General features: G+C 44.0%; 1 protein-coding gene across 3 annotated transcripts in view; it reads right to left on the bottom strand.

The window, feature by feature from the left end:
- LOC126195183 (intraflagellar transport protein 56) overlaps positions 1 to 13,712 on the bottom strand; it is a 208,646-nt gene that overhangs the window by 121,940 nt on the left and 72,994 nt on the right. For all 3 annotated transcript variants that reach the window (XM_049933697.1, XM_049933696.1, XM_049933695.1), the window contains exons 2-3: positions 9,979 to 10,113; positions 9,616 to 9,804 (exon numbers count right to left, since the gene is read on the bottom strand). In XM_049933697.1, coding sequence (XP_049789654.1) covers positions 9,616 to 9,771 — 156 coding nt within the window. In that variant the 5' untranslated portion in view covers positions 9,772 to 9,804; positions 9,979 to 10,113. The remainder of the gene's footprint in view (positions 1 to 9,615; positions 9,805 to 9,978; positions 10,114 to 13,712) is intronic.

The following is a 13,712-nucleotide window of genomic DNA, read 5'->3' on the forward strand; positions in this document are numbered from 1 at the left end:
GAGTGGCATGATCGTGGCCTGAAGGGCGGTAGAAGAAGGCTCGACATGAGCAGGCTTAAGTCTGTTGAGAGAGACTGTAACAGCTGAATCTTTCATCTGGATGTCATAGGTGTTGGCTGAGCGCCTGAGAACTCGGTACGGGCCGGTATATGGAGGTTGGAGGGGAGCACGGAAAGTGTCATCTCAGAGCATGACATACTCGCAATTGTCCAGAGATTTCAGGACGTGAACCTTAGGGCAGGAATGGCTGGTGGGCGGAGGGATATGGAGGTTGATGAAGTGGCGTCTGACGCGGTCCATGAAGGAAGGTAAGTCAGACTGAGGGAGAGAAGCGGAAGGGCTCACAAGTTCGCCAGGGAGAACAATGTTCTGGCCGTTTATGAACTCGGCTATTGTGCCTTTGAGGTCTTCCTTACAGACCGCACGAATGCCGAGTAGCACAAGGGGAAGGGCCTGCATCCATAGAGAGTCGTGGCATTGAAGAGCTGCCTTGAAAGTGCGGTGCCAGCGCTCTATTAGCCCATTACTTTGCGGGTGATATGCTGTGGTATGGATGCACTGGATGCCGCAAATGTTACGAATCTCGGTGAACAGGGCCGACTCAAATTGTCTGCCCTGGTCAGTCGTGATGATAGCTGGACATCTGAAACACGATACCCATGACTCAATGAAAGCTCGAGCAACTGTTTCTGCCGTAATATTCTGGAGGGGGACAGCCTCGACTGAGCGAGTTGTTCGGTCGAGACGAGAGAACATAACAAAAGCCGTTAACGCAGGAGCGTGCCCATTGCTGGCAGTCCTTACTGACATTTCTCCACACAAAGCGTTCCGCTACGAGGCGGGCGGACGCACGAACACCGGGGAGGGCTAAATTATGCAACGCGTTGAAGACAGCTCGACGGAGCATGGTTGGGATGAGGGGGCATAACATGCCCGTACTGTCATCGCACCAGATCTCACCAGAAATGCCAGGGAAGGTGGTGCGGATGAAGTGTAGCGAAGAAGTTGAGTCTGAAATCAGATTTTGTGTTTCCTCGTCAGCGGGTTGGAGGTTAGGCAGTTCAGAGAGGTCTAACAGCGAATGGACAGCGTCAACTTGTGAAAGGAAATCAGCAACTATATTGGCAGCACCCTTTATGTGTCTGACATCTGTGGTGAACTGAGATATGAAGTCCATGTATCTGAAGCGGCGAGGAGGCAGGTCAGCTGGAGGGTCGGTAATGGCCGCAGCCAGGGGTTTGTGGTCCGTTAACACATAGAAAGGATGTCCCTCAACATCAGTCTTAAAATGCTTGATCGCTTTGTAGACCGCGAGGAACTCCCTGTCAAACGTGGAATATTTCCGTTGTGCATTGGTGAGCTTGCGTGAGAAGAAGTGCAGAGGCGAAGTTTGGCCGTCGATTGTCTGGCTAAGGACAGCGCCAATGGCAGTATCGCTCGTGTCTGTGGTGATGGAAAGCTGAACATTGGGATGAGGATGTGCGATGGTGCAGGCCTCGGCAAGAAGATTATTGAGGGCAATGAAAGAGTCAGTCATAGCAGGGGTCCATGGACGGGCCGAGATCCAGAAGTCTTGGTGCCTGCCAAGGCGTCCATCAGCGGAACCTGAATCTCCGCAGCCCGAGGTAGATGATGGCAATAATAATTAACCATCCCCAGAAAGCGCCAGAGCTCTTTGAATGACGAAGGTCTGGGTAGGTTTAGTATTGTTTGTACTTTGTCAGGGGGCGGTGAAATGCCATCGGCAGAGACCCGAAAACCAAGAAACGTGACAGTGGGTCGATGTAGCTGCAATTTGTTTTGGTTGGTCTTGATGACTGCTGCTGCGAGACTGTCCATAACAGTTTGCACATGTCGAATGTTGTCCTCAACAGAGGAGCTGAACACAAGAATGTCATCAAGATATGCAAAGCAGAATTTTATTCCGAATAGCACTTCGTTGATGAATTGTTGCCAGGTCTGGGTTGCGATTTTCAGACTGAAGGGCATGAATCAAAACTGAAATAACCTGATTGGGGTGGTGATTGCTGTCTTCTCGATATCTTCAGGAGCCATGGGGATCTGGTGGTAGGCCCGTTTGCAATCAATGACAGAGAAGGTGGTCGCACATGCGAGGGAACTGGTAAAGTTGGCAGTGTTGGGTATGGGGTAGGTGTCCATAATTGTTCATGCGTTTAGTCTACGGTAGTCTCTGCACATGCGCCAGGACCCGTCTTTCTTGGGTGTCATACGAATGGGCGTAGACCAGCCTCTGGCAGAGGGTTCGATGACGCAGGAGCTTAAAAGTTCAGAAATCTGCTTTTTAAGGTCAGAGAGGCACTCAGGAGAAAGCCGACATGGTTTACTGGATATCGGGGGTCCTGGTGTAAGGCAAAGCTTGTGAACCGTGCCACTGGTCACGACGGGAATGTTGCCGGAAGCACGGGAGGCGGTTTGTTTACAATGTGAGGCGGGCGGGGCAGGCGAGGCGAAGTTGTGGTGTTCGGAGCCACTCGGCGGATCCGACGGGAGCTGAGGCGGCGAAGTGTCCCAGGAGTCAACGTGACAAGATGGCCGCCGGCACAAAGCATTGGCACCATGGTCAGGTGAGCTCGGTAGAGCTCATGAGCTGTTAGTGAGTCCATTGTCTGAGGGCACGGCCTGTGGCAGCACAGTTGCGGGCAAAACGCTTGGCGCGAGTGCACTGTTTGTGTTGTCAGTGGCGGTCGCACGGTGGTGCGCAGGAGTCGAAGGTGCATAGTGTGAGGTGCTGTCCAGGAGGGGCGAGCTAGGAGCCCTCAGTCTGGGAACACGTGACGCTCGTTGCGCATGCGCGCTTGTGCCCAGCCAAGTGTCAAACGCTGCCGTGTTAGAAGGGTGTGGCACTGCGGAACTGTCAGTACATGTTATGGCAGTGTTGATAGGACAGTTGCAAGGGGTAGCGGGAGGTAAACACATGGACGCCCGATTGCTGGGATTGCAAGCAGATTCAGTGCACTTACTGACCTTGCTTTGTCCTTGCTGTAGTGTCTGTAATTCCTTTGCTGCACCAGAGAGCTGGAGCTGTGTTTCGTGGAGCCAGAGGGAGAGCTCGAAGTTTTCCTTGGGGACATGTTCCAGGTCGACAAGGAACTTGTGCGTGGTTTCTTGTAACGCTGTTGACAGAGACGAGCATGTATGGATAAGATGAGCCCGGACTGATGTGTCACGGGGGTGGTGGTGCGGGGGGGGGGGGGGGGTTTGCTCGACGGAGCACAGGGGAAGTGAGTCTTGGACAGATGATGAAACACGGTGTTTCGCACTAGGTCCGGTGAAAGTTTGTGGTGTCGCAAGAAGTCAATGCCTAGTATAAGTTTATCAATTTCACACACTAAAAAAGTCCACTCGAGTTTGCAGTTTGTGGAGAGTGAGACGATGTGGGAAGTTGAACCCGAGCATTGTGGTTTAGTTGAACTCACAGCTTGCAGTGAAGTATGATGAGGGAGGATGTTCGACAATGCTAAGGACGTAGGCAGCAACGAAACAAGGCGCCTGTGTCCACTAGGAAAAGGTATCCCAATGAAATGTCTTTAATTTAAGTCGTCCGCAATTATCCGGTCATTCCCGGACAGAATGGAGCACTGGGGGATGCCTGTCATGTTGTGCGCAGGAGGCGGCACCCGGACCTACCTGCGATTGGCGTTTGGTAAGCAGCAGGGTGGTCTGCAGTTCCATGCCGCCTCACCAAACCGTGTGTGGAAGTAACAGTACGGGTAGTGCGGTTGCATTTCCTGCAGAAAGTTCGTTGCCAGTGGTGGTGGCCGAGGTTCGGTGGCCACAGCAGGTTCGGTTGCAGGAGGGGGTGTGACCGTGGGTGGAGCCTGTGACATCCCAGTTGCTTGTTTATTGCTTCCCGGAGAGAGCGGAACAGTCGGCACAGTATGGCCCCGGCCGCAGGGTGATGAGCCTGAACCTGAGACTTGTCAGGTAGGCAGTGGCTGGCGAAATAGAGCAGTGATGCATCATGTAGCTTGTCAGCAATTGTCATTCTTTGCTTGACAGGTTCAGGAGACCTTTGAGCCAGAGCAAAGCGGATGTGAGGAGATAGTTTATCTGACCAGATGGCGAGGAGAGCTGTGTCAGAGAATAGATCGGTGCTGACCGGGGCATGTAGCCGTCTCCAGAGCTGGGAAGGTTTGTCGTTGCCTAGTTGCTCGACTTGGAGCACTTGCCGTATTGCTGCCTCAGTTGAGCGTGCAACCCGATGTAGAACTGTCTTTTTGGCTAGAGTGTACCAGGTAGATGAGTCTGGGGCATCAACCAGGTCAGCAATCAAGTCCTCCTGGTCGTGCAGGTGGGTGATGAGGCACAAAAACCTGTTTGACTCGTCGAGTTTGTAATGGTCGGACACTTTGTCCACAATTTTGAACCAGGTTGTTGCTCTGTCAGGATTAAACAGTGGCAGCGTCGGTAAGCGTTGTAGAATGTTCGGAAGAACAGGTTGAGTTGAGTTCATCAGGGCACTGCCTGAATCTAGCTGTTCTTGCTGTAGTATTCCAGGAGAGAGAGCCTCCAGGGGATGTGGCAACGACAGCTGTTCGGGCGGCAGCGTGAAGGTGACACGTTGTGGATGACCGCGATCTGTCGCGACGCAGAAGGTCGACGCGGATGAGCCGCCGTAATGTGTCGATTGCAGTTGTGGAACCTCAACATGTTGCGGGTGTGTTCGGATTGAGTCACGGAAGACCGACGCAGATGAGGCACCAAGATGTGCCGAGAACGGTAGCGGAAGCTCGACCGGAGCCGGCGTGGGGGCGACAGGTGATAAAAAGTTCAAAGTTTGAGAACATGTGTTAGTCTGCGGGAAGCTCGACGTATGATCAGAGCCGGGGCCACCTGTGCTGCAGGGAGGCCGCGGAGGTGCGGGCTGTCCAGAAGCACAGTGTGGGAAATGATGTTGAACGTGAGACGGAATGTGTGAATGTTCACTGTTCATAGTCACTCCACTCGAAGATATTGCGGATAAGGTGAATGTCATGGCACAAAAAACTGAGGCGTAGCAGTGGGACGGAGTTGGAGGTCGGGCACAGACAACAAGTTTGTTGCTGTTGCAGGCCGAGGTATCGAAGTAGGAAGGCATGTGCTGATGCTGAACCGAGGCAGGTGCGGGCGTGGTCGGATGCTGAGGAGGTAGACCTGTGAACGAAGCAGTTCTGGCCATATGGCAGGTATCCACGTGGTACTGCATGGATTGCGGCATCGCAAATCGTTGTCCTGGCGGTACTAGGTTGTCCAACAAAGCATTTGCAGAAATCGGCATTGGTCCCACACTGCACAGAGATCCGTAAGAGGTAACTGCACAGTCGATGAGGGAGGGCACATGTGGCAGGAACAAAGGCGTTTGATAGCCGGACTCATGCGCACTCCTAACGTCACTTATTGTTGCAGGCTCGAAAATGTCCAGCGAAATCGGCGGAATCACTGTGTGAGAGGCATCGTGCTGCAGTCCTGGCGGTTGTACATCGTCTGCAACACGATGCATGTCGATCACAAAATCCGGCGTTAGGTACTGGGCCGAAGTCATTGTTCGAATGCTGTGTCGATGTAATACATGCAAAAATAACCGACACGGAGGTCATGGACACAGTAAAACGGTGAAACTAAAGTTTTATTTTTGCTCCCCCCCCCCCCCCCCTCTCGTTCATGTTTTATTGCTGCCGTACTATTCTGCAGTAGCAATATATACTAATATCCTTTGTTAGAATATTGGTTCTTATCAGTCAAAGTTACAAAAATTTAATTGAAAACTAAAAAAATGAAAAATTCCTGGGTTTTTCCCAGTTTTCACCCGGATGAAAAAATTCCTGGGTTTTTCCCGATCTCCCAGTTGTCCCGGTTCGTATACACCCTGTGTAAGGAAACTTCTAAAGAAACAGAGATTACTGCTTAATAACTGTAAAACCTTTAAAATTGAACAACGCTCCAGGCCCCGATGGATGTCAGATTCTATACGGAATTTGCGGCTGAGTTAGCCCCTCTTCCAACTGTAATCTGTCGTATATCCGTTGGAAAAAGGCACAGGTGGCACCTGTCTATAAGGAGGGTAGCAGGAGTGATCCACAAAATACTGTCCAATATCCTTGATATTGGTTTGTTGTAAAATCTTGGAACGTATTCTGAGCTCAAACACATTGACGTATCTCAAACAGAATGACCTCCTCAGTGCCAACCAGCATGGATTTCTAACACATCGATCATCTGAAACCCAACTCATACTTTTCTCACAATACATACTGAAAGCTTTGGATCAAGGCAGTCAGGCAGATGCAATATTTCTTGATTTTCAAAAACCATTTGACTCAGCCCCACGCCAACAGTTATAGTCAAAAGTACAATCATATGGGCTATAATGTGAAATTTGTGACTGGATGAGGACTTTTTGATAGGGAAACAAAACATGTTTATCTTGGATGGAGAGTCAATGTCAGATGTAGAAGTAACTTCGAGTGTTTTCCACGAAAGTGTGCTGGGACCCTTGCTGTTCATGTTGTGTATTGATGACCTTGCAGACAATATTAATAATAAAATCAGGCTTTTTGCAGATTTTGCAGTTATCTGTAATGAAGTAGTATCTGAAAGAAACTCCATAAATATTCAGTCAGATCTTGATAAAATTTCAAAGTGGTGCAGAGATTGGTAACTTGCTTTAAATATTCAGAAATGTAAAATTGTGTGCTTGACAAAAACGAAAAAATGTAGTTCCGATGACTATAATATCAATGAGTCACTGTTGGAACCAGGAATCTGCCAACCCACACGAATATCTGTGAAATGGAATGATCACATAGGTTCAGTCATGGGTAAAGGAAGTGGTAGAATTCTGTTTACTGGTAGAATACTGAGGAAGTGCAATCGCCGGCCGAAGTGGCCGTGCGGTTAAAGGCGCTGCAGTCTGGAACCGCAAGACTGCTACGGTCGCAGGTTCGAATCCTGCCTCGGGCATGGATGTTTGTGATGTCCTTAGGTTAGTTAGGTTTAACTAGTTCTAAGTTCTAGGGGACTAATGACCTCAGCAGTTGAGTCCCATAGTGCTCAGAGCCATTTGATTTTGAAGTGCAATCAATCTATGAAGGAGATTGCTTACAAATTATTTATGTGACCAGCTCTAGAATACTGCTCAATACTGCTCTTGACTTTAACAGGTCCTAAACGACAAACAGATAAGAAATACTAGTGAGATTAAGCAGCTAAGTGAAGCACCTGCGATTATTCAATATAAAATTTGTTAACAGGACAAGAGAGTAACTGCAGTAAAGGAGAAAATGGGACATGTAACATGGGTAATTTTCAACATGGCATGGATGGATTATGAGCAGCACCTGCACTTAGAAGTGGCATGCACGGGAACTGTGTCTGGTCATTCAGTGCTAAGCTTGGCCTGACAGACATATGTTTATCAATTTCCATTATTTCAAGGTAGTTCATCTTCCTTCCTTTGTGCATGTGACACATCATGTTGCATCTTATAACTGTGCCTTCTTTAAGCAGGTGATCTACAAAAAGTAGAGTCTCCTTTTCTAAGTTTCCATCTTCTATGGTGCTCCTTCAAGTGGGTGCATATTGCCCTGTGAGATGGACATATAAAGAATTTGTCACAATTACAAGTGATTTTGTATATTCCATTCTTTTCAAAGACGAAGTGCTGTTTTTACCATTGGGCAAAAAGTATCGAACAGTGTTGTGCACATAAACTGATGTTTAAAAGTTACTGGATTTAAGCTTTCTGACTACTTCCAGCGAGACTTTTCCATTATATGGAATTGTGTACCATTTATCACATTCTTGAGGTGGTGGTTCACACATCTGCTGTTCCTGCTTTTCGTACATTATGGAATTCACCAATGTTGCTGGGTAGCCATTGTTTGATGCTATTTGTCTGATTGTATTTAATTCAATTTGGAAATTGTCTTCACTAATGGAGTATTACATCACATCCATAAATGAAGATGAACTACCTAGAAATAATGGAAGTTAATAAACATATGACTATCTGGCCAAGCTTAGTACTGAATGACCAGACACAGTTCCGTTACTCGCCATTTCTAACTGCAGATACTACTCATAATCCTAGCCATGCCCCTGTTACACACGTCCCATTTTCTCCTTTACTGCAGTTACTCTCCTATTCCATTAACAAATTTTATATTGAATAATCACAGGTGCTTCACTTAGCTGCTTAATCTCTCTAGTATTTCTCATCTGTTTGACATTTAGGACCTGTTAAAGTCAAGATTATTTTGTTCAGTCACTCCCCTGGAACATATCACCAAAGTTTATTGATCAGTTTATTTTCTTCTAAGAACAAAGTTGTAATTTGTTATATAGTTCATTACTTAATGTGTCATATATTTTACCTTAATTAAATAATTGCATTTTCACTGAAATAATTCCCCTTCTTTTATTCCTAAAAATTACATTAATAATTTTTATCTTTGGAAATGAAGATACTCTATAGGTGCACTAGTCTAAAATCTTTGATCCTACAAAAAATTCACTGCAGCATATATTTATCTTTGTACCTGATGATGGTGTAACAGCCAAAAACCAGTTTGTGAAGTAAATAACAACTATTGTACAATGTTACACCAGTGTTGCGTGTGTTTTCATCCATAACAATAAAATATTCAAACAAGAACTGACAGAACAAATCAATCAACGTAATATCAAGTTATTAAAAAAAAAAAAAAATACATTTCCATGCCATCTACTGACTGATGTTGACTTTTCTCAGGACCTACGTTGCCCTCCCTGGTGTTGCAAATCACAGTCCTGTGACGACATACATACTGTTGAACAAACTTATATGAAGATTGTTACATTTTCATTATTGTAGAACTTTGGATAATTTGTTTCAGTTATCCACAAAGTGTTTTACTTTTGTTAATACAATGAAACTGCACTGCCTGCATGTTCACTATGCACAAATTAGTCCCAGCAACTGCCTTGGTTGCTCTATGGGCATAATTCACATCACTGAGCTGCATGTAACTCTTCCAACACACAGTTTGTTGACAATGTAATCTGCAGTAATTATGTGCCTTCTAAACATTCATCCAGCTCTTTATTGCTGTTATCCATGGTCAATAACAGAACTCAACATCCTTTTTAAAAATTATTATCTCCTGTAATAGCACAGACTTCAGTACCTGAAGCAATCATACATATGAATCCAACTTATTTGAAATATTTAAGCACAATGTTTTGTTCTGAAACGAAAAATAAAGTGACTTACCAATTCAAATGACATACTGAAATAGGAAAACAAAATGTGAACTACTCCAAAATAAATGCTGAAAGGTAGGATGGGCATTCTCAGAAAATAAAATAATAATCATGGTATTGCAAACAAGAAAAGACAAAATAATTATTGATCTCAATCTTTCAATACCTAGTCTCTAATTAAGGAAGCAGAGCAAACAAATATGTTATGAAGTGGTATACAGGGTAATGCACAAACATTTATCAGGAAGAAATTAGTTTGATTTCAAGTTTTCTTTCATGAGATTCTCATAGATATCTATTAATTGATTACTCAAGTATCCTAAACGTCAGTACTCATTTTGAAATGCTGCTACGAACAAAGGCAAAATGGCTCACCCTTAAAGCTTCTGGATACATTCCAAGATAAAAGTAGCAGCACGCAAGATTAACAAATACACCATCTGGAGGATTCTTTAAATGTCTCAAGGATTCATATACAGACATTGCTCTTTTGTAATCACCCAAATGAAATGCGCAATAGCCAATCCACATCTCTGTCTCTTCATTGTTTTTACGTCCTGTAAACTAGAAACATAGTTCTATGTAGCATCATAACATCTGAAGCACATATTAAATTACTATTCTATAACAGTTAATTTATGATAACTGCCCACTTATCTGTCTAAAGTATAAAGCTAATTACAAAGAAAACAGTAGAAAAAAATGACAGAACAAAAGAAGATAATGCTGTCAACTCACCTCAAGAACTGTTAATGCTCCAGTATAGTCCCTTTTGGCCAAAAAGTCTTCTAATTTTGGTATTTCTTTTCGACCTGATGGCTGACTGCTTGCAGTGTGGGTAACACCACTAGCTGGTTTTGCTCTGGATAGAATCTGTAACCATTAAAGTGGTTTATTTCACCACAGATAGTGTTTAAAATACTGTGTTATTTTTTTGTTTCTATGAAAATGTAAATTTAAACTACAGTAAAATTGCATCACTATTCATAAAGAGATTCATTAAGAAAATAGACATTTTCAATAAATTCTTTTTTGACAAAAATACAAAATGCCACAAAAGCAATAAAACAATAACATTTTTTTGATAGATGTTTTATATGTTTATGCCCAATGACATTTAAAATCTCAAAAAATTCAAGTATATATCATTTTTCCACTTGCCTGAATTTCTCTTATTATCTCTGTTGTTAACATAAGAGTTTAATTAATACAGAGCAGTGACTTCTAAGACTTGGGACATCAACCAGAGACTAAATCACTTCTGAAGTACTCAGTATTTGTTTATGTACATTAGGAGAAAAAACAGATACTTTGAAGAAAGCCATTGCTTCTCTTCTTCTACTAATCAACTGTTGTCTTCATGTAACACTTCAAAGCATTTATATAACTTTACACAAAATTCTATCAGTTGTTTACATCCTGGGGAAGTGAAAACTTGTTTAAACACTGTAGATATACAGAATTTACATCCCTGAGTCCAAATATTCTGACAAATTGCAGAGATAGTGGCTAGTGGCTTAATGAGATATTCTTTTACTTCTTTGTGTAATACATGGGAATTTTCAATTTTCTGCCTGTGTCTGCTGCAGAACACAATGAAAAAGATTTCACAGTGCAAAGCAGACAGAACTGCAATTTTTCATTAACACTTATGCATGTACTAGTTCCACTTCAGTTTATTATCCTTCTTTATGCTCAGGAATTCCACACATTGTGTCTCATTCCAGTATGTGCTCATCAGTCTTTACTTCTGGTGCCTGTAAGCAACTCTGATTTGTCTAGAATTGCACGATAATCACAAGAAATGAAAATTAAGTCACCCCAGGAGATATCACACTAATATCATGAAACACTCCCTCTAGCCTGATAGTAGCCTCAATTTTGTGAGGCAGAGAGGCCACAGGTTTCTTCAGGTATGACTCATTCATCTGAAACCATTCACTCATTGATGATCGGATTCCATAGAGCTATTGAATCGCATGGACGCTGATTGCTGTATTTCATCTACTGATCCAAATACTTCCGGACATTTTATATGGGGCTAAGACTGGTTGAGTTAGTTGGCTAGTTGAGGTGTGATAGGGTACCTCAGTGTGTGTCTAACCAGAAATGTATTCATGTAGTCAGTGTACACAGCTGTTGTCATCTTCGAAGGTGAAAGAGTCCATAGCATTCTCACCTTGATGCTGTAGAAGAAAGCACAACATGTAGTCACTAAAAATGTACAAATAAACAGTTTGGTTTACATTCATGGTAACCTGAATGACTGGGTTCAAGTCACTGAAAAAAAATTCCCCCAAAACATTATAAAACCACCCCCAGGCTGAACTACACCTTCCACACAAAGAAGGTTATACATCACAATGGGTCATTAGTGTATGCAACACCTTGCATCATTTGAAAATAGCCAAAATTGTGAGTTATCAGACCACACTATATGCCTCCAGTGAGTTACTGTATAGTTTTTGTGTTGCTTGTGCCACTGAAGAGGTGCAGTGTAGTGCTGTTTTTTGAGGGCCACAGTTTAATTAATGAAGATCTAATACTGTTTCTCTATTACCTTTGCTCGCTCAACCGTGCCTTGTATGCAGCTATGAAAGACTTTGTCTTCTCCTCGTGTAGTTATTGCTACAAGGAAATGTAATACTGCTACTCTACTTATTTTAACAATATATGAACACCTTTAGTATATATAATCTGTATTGTTCATAAATATACACAACATCAACTGAAACACACACACATTCACACAAACAAGCACATCACTTCCACCAGCAGCTCCAACCAGAATGCGACTTTTGTGAACAGCAATCTGGAGTGGGGCAGCGAAAGGGGAGAGACAGCAGGGTATGGGTGGGGGGAGGAGAGAGTACTGCCTGGTGGGCGTTGCATGGACTAGAGACTGGCAGGCACAGTGCCAGAAGATGGGGTGTGGAGGTTGGGAGCAGAATGCTCCCACCACCCCTAAGAGCTAGTTACAACAGGATACAGCCTTCATCACCCTATACCATCCCGGACTGGAACAACTGAATCACAGCCTTTGTTATGACTTTGATTATCTATCATCATGCCCTGAAATGATGGACAGCCTACACAAGATCTTTCACACCCCTCCAAAAGTGGTGTTCAGTCACCCGCCCACCCTCCATAACATCCTAGTCTATCCTTGTGCCACTCCCAGTCCCACCCCAGGGATCATATCCTTGTGGAAGAGCCAGGTGCAAGACCTGCCCACTCCACCCACCCTGAAGCTCCTATTCAAGTCCTCTCACAGGCTTACCTTACCTCATCAAAGGCTGGGCCAGCTGCGAAAGCAGCCATGTTGAATACAAGCTCTGCTGCGACCATAGCACAGCTTTTTATATTGGTATGACTACCAGCCAGCTGTCCACCAAGATGAATGGTCACCAGCAAACTGTGGCACAACATGCAGCTGAATATAACATGCTCAATTTCAATGGCTGCTTGAAAACCAGGCTGATCTGGATCCTCCCCTCCATCACCAGATTTTCTAAACTGCACAGATGCGAGTTGAAATATTGTATCCTGGCTAAGACACAAGTTGAAAATATGGTTACTATTTTTTGTTTACTTAAATTTGCCATATTTCGTGACAGTACCTTTTCCGTTAGACGTTTGCAAGGTGATATTAGTCTTGGCTTCAGTTGTCTAAGTATGATTCCACAATGCATCTTTGTCGGCTGCAGAAAAGACGTGGTTCAACGTGTTTGCCTCATTTTGGTGTTTCAAACACCATTTCTTCAAATGTAGTTTCTTTTTTTATGGTTAATACAAAAAAATAGTAACATAATTCAAAATTATTTATGACGGCGACCTTCACATTGTTCTTCCGTCAACACGCACCAAGAGTTAGTTGCCGACTGACTATAGTCAAAGACGACTCCAACGTCAAAGATATTTTACACAACACTCAAGCTTCCACTTGTAATCAGTCTCTTTGCTATTCTTCGATACATTTACTAATAGTAATCAATATGCTTTCACTCTCAAAAACATAAGTAAATTAACATATAATAAGGCAAATTACAATAAATTCTGACAAAAAGTATAAAAAAAACATTTACAATTTGGTATCGACAAATACAGTAAAAAAAAAATAACATCTCCCAGATCCATTACAGAGTTATCCTTCCAACACATTCTCTGCTTCCGAAACTATCCCGGCCTCAACCTATGGTAACCTACCGTCCCCACACCCAAAAGCTTCAGCCCCATCACCATATCACTTTCTCCCTTTTCACATTACCTAATTCTCTTAGTGTGCCCCCCATTCTCTCCCCTTCCTTGCTTCTCTCTCTTTCTACTCCTCTCCTTTTCTGTTCCCTGCTTGCCCCCCACCCCTTTCACACACATCCCAACTCCTGATGCTGGGTCTAGCAGTCTTTAGTCCCCTGCATGTCCTGCCAGACAGAGCTCTTTTCTCCCCCCACCCATACCATGCTATCCTTACC

This window comes from Schistocerca nitens, chromosome 7 (genome assembly GCF_023898315.1).
Source record: "Schistocerca nitens isolate TAMUIC-IGC-003100 chromosome 7, iqSchNite1.1, whole genome shotgun sequence".
NCBI classification, from domain to species: domain Eukaryota; kingdom Metazoa; phylum Arthropoda; class Insecta; order Orthoptera; family Acrididae; genus Schistocerca; species Schistocerca nitens.